Raw genomic sequence first — 16,497 nt, forward strand, 5'->3', positions numbered from 1 at the left:
TTACATAAACAAACTCTTAGATGTCATATTGTGTAGACCAAGTTTAAAGAAGTTGAAATGGCGAAAGTGCGGAGGAAGTTAGTTATCGTGGGTGATGGGTCCACCGGTAAAACATGCCTTTTAATGGTGTTTAGCCGCGGCGATTTTCCCGAAATCTACATACCTACGGTATTTGATACGTACGTAGCAGATATTGAGGTGGATAATAAACAGGTGGAACTGGCTCTGTGGGACACGGCGGGTCAGGAGGACTACGACAGACTACGCCCACTCTCCTACCCCGACACTGACGTCATCTTAATGTGCTACTCCATAGACAGTCCCGACAGCCTGGTCAACATCAGGGAAAAGTGGACCCCCGAGGTCAGACATTTCTGCCCCAGTGTCCCCATCGTTCTAGTGGGCAATAAAAAAGACACACGCACTGATCCTGAAGTGATCAAGGAATTGGAGCTCAAGAAGGAAGAGCCGGTGAATACCCAGGAGGGACAGACGGTGGCGGAGCAGATCCGCGCCTTCTCCTTCGTGGAGTGTTCCGCCAAAACTCAGGACGGTGTCCGTAAGGTGTTCGAGACAGCCACCCGGGCGGCGGTACAGGTCCGGAAAAAACGGAACCTGCGAAAGTGTAAACTTTTGTGATTTCATGTTGATGTGCACAGTTTTTTCCACATTTCTTTTTTTTTTAAACATTACGTCTGTGATAGAGGAAAGACGGATATGCGCGCGCGCGTGCGTCTGCATGTGCGTGTGTGTGCTTAGTCTGAAGGTCCTCGGATAAATTTACTGCATAATGCGATATTTTTGTTTACATACATATCTAAGTTATTGCATGCTAAATTTCAGCGATATTACTGTTATGACTTCTATAAATTGAGGTTGTTATAATTAGAGGTTTTCCCTTTGATGGATGATCATGTTACCAATGATGTTGAATATACATGTGTTCATTCAGTTGTATAGTAATGGTGCAATGATATATCAAATATATTATGTTTAGGTGATGTTTTATTTGTATGACAAATAAAGTAAATTATTGTGTCAATGAAAGTGAATGATATGTTTGTTTGGAAATAAACTGAAAAAAAAATGAAATAGTTTTTCTGACTTTTTATTTATTTGCAAATAAATTACGTCATATAATTCGGATTTGAACAGTTTACGATTTTTTATAAACTGCTTCGCGAGTTATAAAGCGTTTTAAAACTGTCCCAACCCAATTTGTACTCGTATAAATTCGATAGCTAATGAATTCGTTAAATATAACTGGGTCTTGTAAACTTTTATTGGCCTTGCAACTCCACGAAAACGTTGGAAATATCGGCTTTCATTCCTGGGTAAGATTTTTGACATTGGGATATTCTTTCATTTTAATACAGATAAAAACTATGGAATACTGTACTTAATATGACTATTTAAAAGTTACGTTCTATTAATTATGCATAAGCTATGTCCAATAAGAGAAAGATCGATAAACAATGAGGCCGCAATAATCTGTGATTTGATGATACTTGCAGACTTCAGGACAGGTGTTACTAGTTTTTATCGATAGATTACCATACTTTTGTTGCCCCACCCCCAGCATACCGACAGAACCCATCTGTGATGAGATATATGATGATACAGCCAACCCTGATGACGACATTCAGGAGGAATGATATAGCCCGGTAGATTCCTGCCTGAAATCCCAGGATGCCGCAAACCGCTCCCATCGGTTCCCCCTACTCCCCACCCTCCATCCCAAAGCCCCTCCCAAACATTCCAGCCCCAGAGGTGCCAAAAGAGAGCAAGCCAGAAGCGAGTTCTGAGCCTCAAATACCTCCTGATGAGGACTACGAGAACATGTTCCTGGGGAAATGGGACTGCAAGGCCGACAGAAGCAACGAGCTGGGCTTTAACAAGGGAGATAAGCTGTACATTATTAGTCGGGAGTTTGATGACAAGAGTTGGTGGGTGGCAGAACTCAATGGAAAATTTGGTCTGGTGCCCAAAAATTATCTTACACCCGCGTATGAATTGGCTAGATGAAGACTGTAACTGACTGAAACAGAACAGAATCTCTATGAATGATTCCAAGTTAATATAGTTGATACATTATTTCTCCATTCTAATAGCTGATGCAACTTTAAATATGTGATTTTTACACTACTCGTATTAAGTTTAACATTTTCTTGTACCGGTAAATTTTGTTGTTGGGTTTTATTGCTATTAAAAAGATTTCTAACAATTTGTTTCCAATTCCGATGTTTATTTATTATGCATGTGTTATCAACTGTACAGTCGAGTGTCAATCAAGTGTTGAGACAATTCTATTCTGTTGACAAACATTTTTGGCATTTTCCACTTGGCTACAAATCGTTTACCCCTGTATAATACATGTATACGTGTACGGTATTCGCCAGGAGAGGAAGGTAGCAATCAATCCATCCTTTGCCTGCAATTCGCTATGACATAAGAATAAATGGCTCCAAAAAATATTGACATTACGTTAAAAACCAATTATTTCTGATTATCTGCACCGATTTACATTATTATATTTTGAAGGACCCTGTGTGTTTTTTTTACTGATTAAACACTGAACATAAATTAAATCAATTAAAATAGAGTTTGTTATGGCCCCTTTTCCATCATCAGTTTCCGATCCAGTCTCGCAGACCGGTATTCCTACTGTCCTTTTTGATATATTTCATTTTATCAAATAAAATATACAACATGACTAAAGTAGTCATGTTGTATATTTTATTTGATAAAATGAAATATATCAAAAAGGACACTACCAACAGTTTAGCGAGTTGGCCACTGATCAGTAAGAGCTCTCCGATAAGCAAAGGTGAAGTGGAATGGTTCCAGTATTTGTCCTTCTTATTAAATGCATCATAAACATTATCTATATAGGAAGGGATGAGGACATGTTATATGTTGAAACATAAACTGATTCAATAAGAAGTTAAGTTGAACGACATAACAGTGGTATGACTATAGTAGGTGGACGAATTGGAATTGCAATAAATAATGCAAATGAAAGTAATCAACACAGAATTTTCATTAGACCAAAATCATTTAAAACTGAAGTTAGAAGATCAGCGACAAAGAAAACAATCATCATTCAACAAAACTGACAATTTATATTTTTGTCACTGCGGTTAACAATATGACCATAAAGTTTTATTTATTCAATGTATAAGAGATGTTTAATCAAACACAGTTTTATTTGCACCTCTATGTGTAATTGAGATAAATGTTTCACTGCTGAATATAACATTTTTCTCTAATTTTACCAGTCAAGGAATATTTCATAGTGAGACATAAAAAACAACTATTCATTTTCATTTCTCTTGATTTGATTTGAACATATTTTTATTGTACAAAAATACAATTGGGATTGGGCACAAGTTCCATAACTTAGACCGCCCTCTCCCAAAACAAAGATATACTACAATATTTGTGTACACAACATAAATCAAAGTACTGAAGAACTGACGGGAGTTGATTTTTTCGATGTTTATTTATTTTAAAATCAATGATATGTTATTTTGCATGACAAGTACATGTAGTTTCTAGTTTGAATTACGCACATTTTTATAAAATGAATTTTTGGACTTTTTCGACAAGAATGTCGAGAAACCCCCATATGAATAATGTTAAATAATATTTAAAGATAAAATTAATTCAATCAAACTATGTATCAGTGATAGAAATATTTCTCAAAAAATTGTATGGATCCAAGCAATATTGAACTCTAGTCTCGTTCAATCAAACGCTCGGCTGACACCGTAAATCTCCGACAAGGATTTACGGAGACAGCCGAACGTCGAGTTGAACGAGACTATATTGAACTTTGGCGTAGGAATACATACGACTACAAAATATATTAAAATTGTTCGTAACATTTAAATTTTTACTATTTTCAAGGTATTTATAAATAAGTTTCCTTGAAAAACAATGCTTTAGCACACATTACATCGAATTCATCAATTATTTTCAAGAACTAAGTCTTGTCAGCAGTAATGATTTGTGCTAAGGTCCAAACACTGTTTCACTTTCGGTTTGTCTGAGTAATTGCATAGGAGAGTTGATTAAAATCAACTCCCAATAAAGGTCAGTGGATAGAATGGACGTATACATATATGCAATTGACATGTATATAAAAAACAACGGTGTACTGGTAGTTATAAGATCAGTTAAATCTTTCAGTATTTTTGATAAAATTATAAACTAATGTAAATAAATGCTTGTTTTCATTGTCACTTATTAAACTGTCACCCCAAAGTAAAACATGAGTATTGACAATGTTAAGATTTACAATTTGAAAAACGTCATTAAATAGAACATTTCTAGCATCTTTATATTTATTACATATGAAAAAATAATGGTACGTATCTTCTATCTTACCACACGAACAGAGTGGACTGTTGATAATATTACATCGAAACAAATCATTATTTATAGTGCACAATTGTGACGAAGTTTGGTATGAATGATATTCAAAAATCTATCCCCATATGTAAAAAAAAATTAGGTCTAGTTCTACATGTAAGTACATCTTCATTTTTGACAGAAACATGTATTTTTTCCTTAAAAATGCGAACAGAGTCGCTTCCACGGACATCCGCATTCCATTCATCAACAACAGTAGGAACAAACGAAGATTTATACAATTCCAAACGACATTTTGGTATAAAGTAATTATGTGCATTTCTGGTAGAATAGTTAGATACATTATCACGCTTATTTGGAAAAATATCCATTACATAACTGGGTAAAAGGTTTCGGTCAATTTTATACATTGTTTTTAGCCTGGATATTTTCCTTCTACTATTAAGCGTTTCCCACCCTGTTTCAAAGTAAAGAGATTCCCAAGATGCAAAAATAGGTAAACCTGTAACAATTCTTGCTGCAATCAATTGTATTTTTTCTAATTTGTCAGAATCATTAATAGAACATCCGCCCCATACATCAGATGCATATTCTAACTGAGGCCTTATAAATGAAGTATATAATAGTGACAGTGATTTTCTATTGAGTTTAAATTTAAGTTTTTTCATTAATCCCAATTTCTTTTGAGCATTTGCTATAATAGAATTTATATAAGATGACCAGGAAACGTCCTCAGAAAATATAACACCTAAGTGTTTATGGGTGGGTACGAATTCCAAATCGCATCCTTGAAATTTTAACGTAGGGGTTACTGTGTTGGGTTTATTACTAAAATAAACAGCCTTAGTTTTTGAAGGATTAAAATTTAAAAGCCATTTCTCAGACCAAACCTCTAAAGTTAAAAGATCCCGATTAAGATAAGATTCCATATCGTGTACATTGATTGCAGCATGTTGAAGGCTATTGTCATCTGCAAAAAGTCTCCAAAATGTTAACATGTTATCTGCTATATCGTTTACATAAATAAGAAATAGCAATGGACCAAGGACAGAGCCTTGAGGCACTCCAGCATTAATAGACGACAGCACTTCTCGATACATAGCCCTTTTCTTTCTATTTACAAGGTAACTATTAAACCATTTGAACAGATTTCCAGTAATACCATGGGTATGGAGTTTAAACAATAAACCTTTATGCCAAACGCGGTCAATGCTTTTGACAAGTCGCAAAAAATCATACAACAAGATTGACCTTGATCAATTGCTCTTAAAATATGGTCGTACGTTTCTATTAGCTGATAAACAGTTGAGCGACCCGGTAAAAATCCAGCTAGATACTTTAAAATAAAAAAGATTATTATCATGAAAAAAGTTGTATACAAGTCTAAAAATAATTTGTTCCATTATCTTAGAAACACAACTTAATAAGGAAACAGGTCTATAATTCGACATTTGTGATGAGTCGCCTTTCTTATATAAAGGTAAAACATTGGATATTTTCCAAGAGCTTGGAAATGTAGTTTCTTAAAGAACGATTAAATAATGTACATAGAGGCTTTGCTATTGTACATACATAGTATTTTTAAGCATTTTATGACTTATGTTTCATTTCTCTTAGAAAATTCATTCTTTTATGGAAGCAAAGATATCCAAGAAGCCCTGAAATATTGTCAGTAATTACATATGAATAATAAATTATAGTGGATGAAATTTTTTGAGATTTTCCTGCTCAAAATCTTGCCCAAATTTTAGGCGTAATGTTTTTTTTGAGGCACAATATTACAGAGCGATGTGTTGTAGACTGATATATAATAAGCATTAAGCAAAGACTAACCCATCGAGCTACTCCCATACCGCTTAAAATTGGCAAAATTAATATCCCCCCAAAAAGAAGTAATAAAAAAATCAAACCTACGTACATGTATATGTAAACTATAGGGTAGTCAAGCCACAGCATTTAGATAAGATAATTAGGAAGACTTTGTCCTTACACAATTAAATCACATCATGAAAATTTGCTGCCGCTCTCTTTAAAATAAAACTTGTACTAAAATGTAATGCATATTTTCCATTAAAAAGAAAAAGAACTCTTATGAATAAAGTTGGTTAAAAGTATCTGCCCATTCCCATCCAAAGCATCCTGGCATATATTACTATTAACAATTAAAAATGTTGTGCATTTTCTAAGCAATCACCCTGCACTACAAATAATTCGACATTTACCTTAATGTATTTAGTAACAAATATTATTTCTAAGCGCCCGACCTCCTTCGAAAAAAAATCAATTAAAGATGACAACTGAGAGACAATTGAACTTTTCTTTCGATTTTCTTTTTATTCATCTATAAACTATCTCCTCTATCTACCCTGTTACTGTTTAATTTTAAAAAAAATGGAGGACTAACCTATATCATTATATCGCTGTGACCCACACCTTACACGCATGCATATGTTACAGGAAAGCATTCTTTTGTTTGAGGTCCGAATTCTGAGATTCCGAAAATGTTTACTAGGCTGTCAGTAAATACATGTTTACTTTGTGGTTGGGGGGGGGGGGTGTTTGGTTTATTTTTCTTCTCTACCCTAACTGAAGGCAATACAGTATCTGATTTGCAATATTCCTGTTGAATTTTTTCTAATTGTGAAAATGCAATTACCTATACTAAAATGATTAACAACATGTGATTTATAAACTTCTCTTGGTCATGTTTAATGCATCTTCGCTAGCCAAGGGTTTTCGGTCCACTTTGCTCCCCATGGGGAGGCACTGTACTCGAGAACTTGTGCCTCAACTTGTTAAAAGCACCGAATGTTTTACCAAAGATCACACATGTGTTTTCTTTTAAAGTTTATATTTACAAGCACTGCGATTGGGTCAGCTACTCGCAGCTGCAGCCAATCATAAAACGGAGCTTGTCACCGAGTTTACGTAATGAAATCCGCCAAGGGTTTTTGGGGAGCAAAGTGGACCGAAAACCTTTGGCTAGCGAAGATGTGGCTAGCGAAGATGGCCTTTTATTGGTGTTTAGCAGCAGCAAATTTCCCGAAGTACCTGCGTTAACGTTATTTCATTATAATCAAGTAACAGATATTGAGGTGGATAATAAACTGGTGAAACTGTATCTGTGGGACACAGGCACAGCGGGTCAGGAGGACTACGAGAGACTATGTCCCCTCGGCTACTCCGACACTGACGTCTTTTTAATGTGATACTCGGTCAATAGACAATCCCGACAGCCTGGTCAACATCAGGGAAAAGTGGACCCCCGAGGTCAAACATTTCTGCCCCAGTGTCCCCATCGTTCTAGTAGGCAATAAAAAAGACACACGCACTGATCCTGAAGTGCTCAAGGAATTGGAGCTCAAGAAGGAAGAGCCAGTGAAAACCCAAGAGGGACAGACGGTGGCGGAGCAGATCCGCGCCGTCTCCTTCGTGGAGTGTTCCGCCAAAACTCAGGACGGTGTCCGTAAGGTGTTCGAGACAGCCACCTGGGCGGCGCTACAGGTCCGGAAAAAACGGAAGCTGCGAAAGTGTAAACTTTTGTGATTTCATGTTGATGTGCATATTTTTGTCTATTTTAAAAAAAAAAGAAATAAACATTAAAATAGCATTTTAATGCGAAAAAATCAGTAAGAAATGTGAATTTTATATTCAGTGACAATTCAATGAGATGGTGGTCGCCAGGACTCAATGGTTTGGTCGGTGCCCAAAAATTATTTTACACCCGCGTATGAATAGGAAGGATGAAGACAGTAGCTGACTGAAACAGAACAGACTCCAAGCCAATATCAAAAGATACATTATTTCTTATCTATTCTAATATTCATGCAACTTTACAAAATGTGTGCAATATTCGATTTTTGAACTACTGTGATTGTTTGTTCTTAGGTTTTATGGATATTCAGATGTTTATTTATTACACATAATTAAAAAAGGCCCATGGCCAGAAAGTTTATCTGACAACCTATTCTTTAAAATTCATTTAAAGCAAACTTTGGCAACAATTAACAGGGTTACTATAAATTAAGTTGATTATCATAACAATTTAAGACAGGTTGTCACTGTTTAAAATTTTTAATTACAAATCACATAAAATTAACAAATATTTATAAAGACAACAATGATAGCAAAGATGAAGATAAATGGCTCACATTTTTTCTCCATTTTTGTTAAATACATCATAAACATTATCTACCCAGGAAGGGACGATGACATATATGTTAATTGAAACCTTGACTGATTTGATAATAACTAAATTGAAGCTGTCACTTCCAGTGACCTAATTACAGTAACTAAAAGATGGTATAAAATGTATCCTTATTGCAATTTAGCCAAAAAAAAAAAAAACAAACCCCAGAGAATTTTCAATAGGCTTCAATCATATAAAAAAGATGGCATACGGCCAGTACATATAACAAAAGAAATTAAAAATCAAATACAATTTAACAGTAAAGGATGATGTGAAATACGACCCGGAGTAAATTGACACAAAATTAAATTTCTAAATTTTTGTTCCATCAATCACGTACTTAAGGTAAGGTTTGCGGCTTGCATTTTTTAGAGGTTGTACCAAAGTTACATACCATTTCGTTCACTATACTAAAGTCTTTTTTCTCATGAAATTCATATGAATTTTGCCCGTCCCGTTTTATAACTACAAAAGGTCAAAGTTCATGATTTCCAATTTTCATTTTGATGAAATGTAAACAATTTCGTGAAAATATGTACATTTTATATGTGACTATTATGGGGGTTATTTATGCTTAAAATGTTCGAAAATAATATCACTATTAATATCATGATTCACTTTTATTAATTTCTGATGAACTATCTAAAAATAGAATAAAATGCAACAACAATCTTAATTTTGGACTACTATTATGTAAACGAAAACATCTTATTTGAAACCTTTCCAAGTCCACCGATTTCAGGAAAAACGTATCTTAGAATATGTGTAATCTGATGTTTCTAAAACACTATTCAAAACCATATGATGCCGATTTCGTTTTCGTGGAAATTGATAAAATGCTTGTGTCCTCTTATTTTTTCATTGATACTAAAAAAAGCCCGCGAAATTAAAAAAAAACTGAAATCAATTATGACGTCATATAAATTTTGACGTCATAACTGAAATAAAGGGTAGTTGGTGATACGTCACAATGAAAATGTGTGAGTTATCTCCCTGTAACCGCAAACCTTACCTTAATCTTTGATTTATTATAGCATTGAATCATGATTTTTTGAAGTATACACTCTCATAACTGCCGCGGTGTGTGCATACAAATTGAGTAACGCGCGTTAGCGCGTTATGAAAATTTGTATGCACACACCGCGGCAGTTATGAGAGTGTATACTTCAAAAAATCATGATTTAATGCTTATATTTACATTATTTAACTTCTTGCCTTGTCTGCAAATGTGAATTATACCTTAAAATTCCGATCTTATCCTAAGGGTAAGTTAATATTAATGGAAGAGCCACAGTAACAGCCACGAGCGTGCACTTTGATTTTCGCTTGTGATGTTGCAGTTTACAGCGTTCAACGTTTGTGACGTCATAATTAAACTCGTCAATTTGACCTTTGACTACTTGTTGCATTTAGAGGCATTTGAAGATCACAGAATTTAATGGAAAAACACAGTAGAATGTAAATATAATAATGTACCCTTACAAAATCCCTTTCTAATCAGAGATAAAACAATATCATGAAAGATATACTTGTACAACACACTTAAGGTATCCCACTCCTCAATGTTGTTGTATCAAGATTTTCTTGAGAAGTATATCATTGAAATCTGTAGACAAAACATACTTAAAAAATACAAAGATAATGGGGGGTCAGTATCCATCCCTCTGAGTTATGGCCTATTTAATTTGACCTTTTTGCACCTAAAATGCAATTTCATCCTGATTAGGATTTGTTGTCAGTATTTTTGATTAAGCAAACCTATTTCAATAAATATTGTTTTTAATTATGCACAATGGTCACACTGAATAGAGGGATTACGAAAAAAATTTGTACGAAGCTGCATAATTTATTGTGTGACCTTTTTGCACTTAAAATAGACAATTTCTATAATAGTTACAATTTGATTTGAAATAAAAACTTTTTGAATATCAAGAATTTTATAAGATTAATCCAGTTTGCCTAGATATGTATTCAGTATCATTTTGACCTAATATAACATGGGGGTCAGTGATGTCAAGTTTTAGATATAGGGGTTCAAAGATAAAATTCTCGCAAAATTTGGCTTAAAAAAATTCAGACATGTTCTATATATTTGCATGATTTTATGCTAAACGGCAATCACATTCTCAAGATTTGATTTTGTACATGTCACACAGAACCTATAAAATATGTTACAAACCTATCAAATGTTAAAAATGTGAATAATGAATAAAGTATAATAAAAAGAAAAGTATATTGAAAATACATAAAATTGCTTGTTTCTGTCATTTTCGTCTTAAAAACCTTCCGCACGAAAAAATAGTTCCCCCAAAAACTTGTTTGTTTCTTGAATTCAAATGGATTTTCTTTATGAAGGTTGTGTAATTATGAAATAATAATCTATCTGTGATGATTAAATAAATGAAATCATATTCATTTTAAATATAATGATCATCTGCGCAATGAAATCAAAACATGAGGAGTGAGATACCTTAGGGTACATTTTTCTCTTTCAGCTGGACAACGTGTTTTGTCGATACCTATCTATATTATCTATCTAGATGTGAAAGTAAAAAAATTAACTTTTAAAAAATGCAAAGTCCAGTTGACCTTCCTCATCATGAACTAATGTTGTTTACGTTGTGTGAGCTCGATTTTCCTTTTATACTACTAAATAGAACCATTTTAACAAGTCCTTGGACTTTCAGTAGGATGTAACTATCTATTTCTTGCGTCAAAACAAGTTAGCCTTAGCTCAAAAGCCAGACAAATCTTGTTGATTTCAAAGAGCCATGATTGAGTGGCCTACAATAAAATAGACAGGCCTACGTCACAATGCTGTTTGACACAACTACCCAAAGTCCAAGCTCCTGTTAAAATGGTTCTATGTCACGTGACATCTATTTTGGTAAGCGTGTTCGCTTTACATTTTCCAGTGACTTTGCCTGTGATAACACAATCGATTTTATACTATATAACCTATAACCTTAAATGACATATATATGAAGCGCCAGCGGGGTTTGCTTATTTATATTTATATATTTAATCGTACAGTGGCTTAAAATTATTTAAATTTAAGTAATACGGAATCATTCTTCGGTTATAATTTCGGTCAGGGCATGATCACATCTATCATAAAGCCTTTCGGGCTTTATTGGATTTGATCACGCCCCGACTGAAATTATCACCTCATAATACTCAAAGAATGATTTCTTATTCCTTATTTATATGCTATTAACTATTGCATCATTTGCGAGTTGTATTTTTCAACGAATGTTATCTATAATTTCTAAGTTTTCTCTTAACTGGTGAGATTTTGGCGAGAAACAATGCCATCGTATATATAAACGAATCTTGTCCGATCTGCGTAATTCCTTCATATATGTGTCCTCTGTTGTACTAGGGTCCACCCATTTTATTCATTTTTATTCATTGCAAGGACAGGGTCGCAATCCAGAGTTTCTTTACATATGAAAACGGCCCCTTTTGATACAATGAATTTTAGAAAATCCATCATGTTTTTGATAATTTTGAAACAAGAGTAAATAAATATGACACATTGATTGACACATTATCAATGACTTTGTAAACCCTGTAACAGTGAATTTCGTCCGGCTTTTGACCCTGTCCTTCCAATGAATAAACATAGGTAATCACAGATTACAAAGCTCACCGAGACGAGGCATCGCCTGTATGGGGCATCACCTGTATGAGACCACCTTTATCATTTTATATGAAAATCATACTTCATGATCTTGGATATTATTAGATACTGTTTTGACACAATATCGTATATCAGCTGTTAAAAAATTGTTTGATAATCATACGTTCATTTCATACAGTATTATAAGAAACAATGTTTATCATTATAATAATATAAAATATGATATTGCATCCTATCATACTTACAATATATATCATACAATACAATGAAATACTGTAATAAACAATGATGATATATGATATTGTAACATATGATATGACATTGTATTGTGTTATAAATAATTGTATTTTATCACATAATACAATATAATAATATGATATAGTATTATATGTAACAATGTCACATCACATAACACATCATTATATTGTAACATACGATATTATATTGAATAATATAATATGATATTGTATTGCATGATACTGTATCATATTTGATACATAATATGATATTGTATCATATGATACTATATAATTTGATTCAACATTGTATCATATCAAATGATACAATATCATGTGATATAGTAAAATATTATATTATAATAATACAATATTATATTATACACATTGTATCATATGATACAATAATATATATTTGCATTTCCATTGTTCTTTCCCACTGTAAGCCCATTCGGAGGAGCTGCAATTATTTCTCTATAATCCCAATTGCTCTGTCAGTATACTATGACGTCATAAAGGTGTAACGTTTCATATATACTTTTCCATGACGTTATAGATTTAAACCACAATACGAATAAATCATGTGTTTTTCTCCAACTCCATTAAAATTGACGTATTAACATGTAATATTAAAACATGTTTTTGATAACGTTTTAAAGGAATTACTGTTATAACATATCATTGATTCTGTTAACAAATCTATGTGAATTAAAAAGATACATTACAGTCTGAATGTTTACTTTTGATGTAATAGCTAAATGTCAAGGTCTAGGCTAATACAGGGTATTTGCAAGTGGTAAAATGCAAATATAAGTTATAAACAACGATTAATTAGTGAACATGGCGTTATGAATAGCAACTGCTCTGCTGGCATATTTTCCATGATGCGCTAGCGCGCATCATGGAATATGCCAACAGAGCAATTGCTATTCATAACGCCATGTTCACTAAATAACGTTGTTTATTTCTTAAATATTTGCATATGCATTGTTCTTTCCCACTGTAAGTCCATACAGAGGAACTGCAATTATATTTCTATAATTGTAATTGTTCTGTCTGTATATTATGACGTCATTAAGGTGTGACGTCATATACTTTTAAACGATGTTATTATTTTTAAACCACTATACAATACATCATGTGTTTTTCTCCAACTCCATTAAATTGATGTATTTTTAAAATATTAAAACATGTCTTGTAATAACATTTTAAAGGAATTACTGTTATAACATATCATTGATTCTGTTAACAAATCTATGTTAATTAAAAAGATACACTACTGTCTAAATGCTTATTTGTGATGCAATAGCTAAATGTCAAGGTCTAGGCTAATACAGGGTATTGTCAAGTGGTAAAATGCAAATATAAGTAATAAACAACGATTATTTAGTGAACATGGCGTTATGAATAGCAACTGCTCTGCTGGCATATTTTCCATGATGCGCTAGCGCGCATCATGGAATATGCCAACAGAGCAATTACTATTCATAACGCCATGTTCACTAAATAACGTTGTTTATTTCTTAAATATATTGCAATATCATATATAACAGTATCATGTGATAATATAATAAATAAATTATACAATATCATATTATACAATATTGTATCATAATATACAATACTATACATAAGAATAGCATGATACAAAATCATATCATTACATATAAAATAATATTGATACAATATCATATTGTATCATATCTTTTTACAATATAATATATGATATTATATTGTATCATATTAAACAATAGTGTATCATATTATACAATACTTTATCATAGGAATCATGTTATATCATTTTACAATAAACACATCTATCTACCAAGCAGGTTTAAGTGAGGTAGGAGATTTTTTTAACATCCTTGGTAATGGAGAACAGGCTGTGCATCTGAAGCTACCTTTGTGTTTCATTTATAATATAGTTAAATCAACTATGCATGCTATTATCTATAAAACATGTGACCTGTTCCAAAAAACTAAACCTCATACAGCATCCGAAACCTATGGCTAAGATTAAACATTCAAGCCTGTCAGGTGCATCAGTATCATAAGACGCATCATCCATGCAAGTTTGGTGAAGTTAGGACCAGTAGTAACTAAGATATAATCATCAGAGGTCACCTGCAACAAAAACTTTAACCAGCTCTAAAAACCATAACCTCCTCCAGCATCCGAAACCTATGGCTCAGATTCAGCATTCAAACTGTCTGGTGCATCAGTATCATAAGACTCACCATCCATGCAAGTGTGATGAAGTTAGGACCAGTAGTAACTAAGATATAATCATCAGAGGGCACCTGCAACAAACACTTTAACCAGCTCTAAAAACCTTAACCTCCTCCAGCATCTGAAATGCATCATCATTGCAAGTTGGGTGAAGATATGACAAGTAATAACTTAGATACAGGACCTGCAACAAAAACTTTAACCAGGTCTGGACGCCAACCCCAGGGGTATAGCATAAGCTCCCCATGACTTCGTCTCAGTGAGCTTAAAATGAATAGAATGGGCAGACTTTGGTACAAAAAATGATATGCATATAAAGGAATTAAGCAGATCGGACAAGACTAGTTTACAAATCACGTGACTTTATTTCCACTTGTTGGGGAAAACTTTGTGGTCAGAAATGAAATCTGTTGATAATACAACTTACAAATACCGGTGATGTATTCTCATTAATGAATTTAATGAAATGAAATACAAAGTCAAGTCGAACACGCGTATCGAAATCTAGGTCACGTCGTAAAATATAGCGATTTGCTTGCTCAAAGTTATTTCTATTATTTCGGCAACAGTGTTCTTACTACATGTACTACTCTACCAAAAAAAATGCCGCTATGACAAAATATATGGTAGACAAGTCACAATATTTAGATAAGTTTATAGGAAGACTCTGTGCAAACAAAAATCATCAAAATCCCTGCTGTGTTATTGCCATTTTATATCAGAGAGTCTTTTGAAACAATGAAGTGCTTTTAAATACACAATCAAACAATTAATATGCTGCCAACTTGTAAAATTTTATCAATTTAAAATAAAATTTCCATGGAAAAAATAAAATAGGTATGTATATTTGATATGGTGAAATCCTTAGTTTATGTTTTATTAATAAGTTGTAATATTGCTAAATAGAGTTTTAAATATCCCACATATTTTTGTCTTTTAAAATGCAAACACAAGATTTAACAGTATTCAATATCATTTAAAAGAGTAGAAACAAGAGATTTAAAAGATCAGTCCCTGGAAAAACAGTACAAGATTATAATTACCCAGCATCCCTTAATTATATCTATTGCACAATTCCTTAGTATACACAACCTCATACGACCATTGTAGCAAAATATACACTTGTAAACAAAAATCTTTATAGCACAAAAATTTATAGCGAGAACTTCTGTAATGCATATCAATTACTGCAAGCAATATGCTGGAATTGCAAGGACCAGTGATTGCCAAGAACCTCACAACTGCACTGAGTTACAAACAACATTACAAATGTTTGGGAATGAAATCACAATTTGTTTACAGAGAACTTTTTCTCCATGTTTTGCAGACATCAGTGAATGCACTATTGCTTGATTGTCTCGGACCAGTTTTAGACAACAACGATCACCAAATTGCCTTTACTTCCTTATCATCACTGGTTGACTAGAAACAACTGTTTCTCTGTCACTGGATGCCTGCTGATGGTTGCCTAGTGACAGTTGTTATGTTTGTGACATCACTGGTTGCCTAGTAACAGTAAACAGTTGCCAAGTGATGACATCACTAGTTGCCTAGTGACAGTAACTGGTTGCCTGATCATGGTATTACATATACTAGTTGTTTAGTGATGACTGCTATGTTTGTGACAACACTGGTTGCCTAGTGACAGTTGTTGCAGTTTTCATGGCACGGCTTTCCTTCTACTCTACATCGACATCCTCCACTGATATCCCCGACTCCCTGTAATATCACCATATTCAATAATTTGACCTAAACAAGTTTCTTTTTTATTACCATTAAGAGAGTGCTAGAAGTCAACTATTGTAACTATTGCTCACCTCAAACAA

At 33.4% G+C, this 16,497-nt stretch overlaps 2 protein-coding genes across 4 annotated transcripts in view; one reads left to right on the forward strand and one right to left on the reverse strand.

Annotated features, from left to right (window-relative positions):
• Nucleotides 1-8,782, forward strand: LOC128187045 (ras-like GTP-binding protein rhoA). Its single transcript, XM_052857120.1, is given in 3 exon segments — nt 1-597; nt 7,470-7,586; nt 7,588-8,782. Coding segments are annotated over 3 exon segments (990 nt in total). The 5' UTR covers nt 1-57; the 3' UTR covers nt 7,921-8,782.
• LOC128187031 (ranBP-type and C3HC4-type zinc finger-containing protein 1-like) overlaps nt 8,430-16,497 on the reverse strand; it is a 26,070-nt gene continuing 18,002 nt past the window's right edge. Inside the window, exons 13-14 of one of the 3 annotated variants that reach the window (XR_008244023.1) lie at nt 14,624-16,390; nt 8,430-14,446 (exon numbers count right to left, since the gene is read on the reverse strand). Coding sequence is in view for 1 of the 3 variants with exons in the window: in XM_052857099.1 (XP_052713059.1) it covers nt 16,310-16,390 (81 nt within the window). In the remaining 2 variants the exon portion in view is untranslated. Of the gene's footprint in view, nt 16,391-16,497 lie in introns of all 3 variants that reach the window. The other 2 variants (XR_008244022.1, XM_052857099.1) reach the window with 2 other exon arrangements.

Source organism: Crassostrea angulata, chromosome 6 (genome assembly GCF_025612915.1).
Source record: "Crassostrea angulata isolate pt1a10 chromosome 6, ASM2561291v2, whole genome shotgun sequence".
Lineage (NCBI taxonomy): Eukaryota > Metazoa > Mollusca > Bivalvia > Ostreida > Ostreidae > Magallana > Magallana angulata.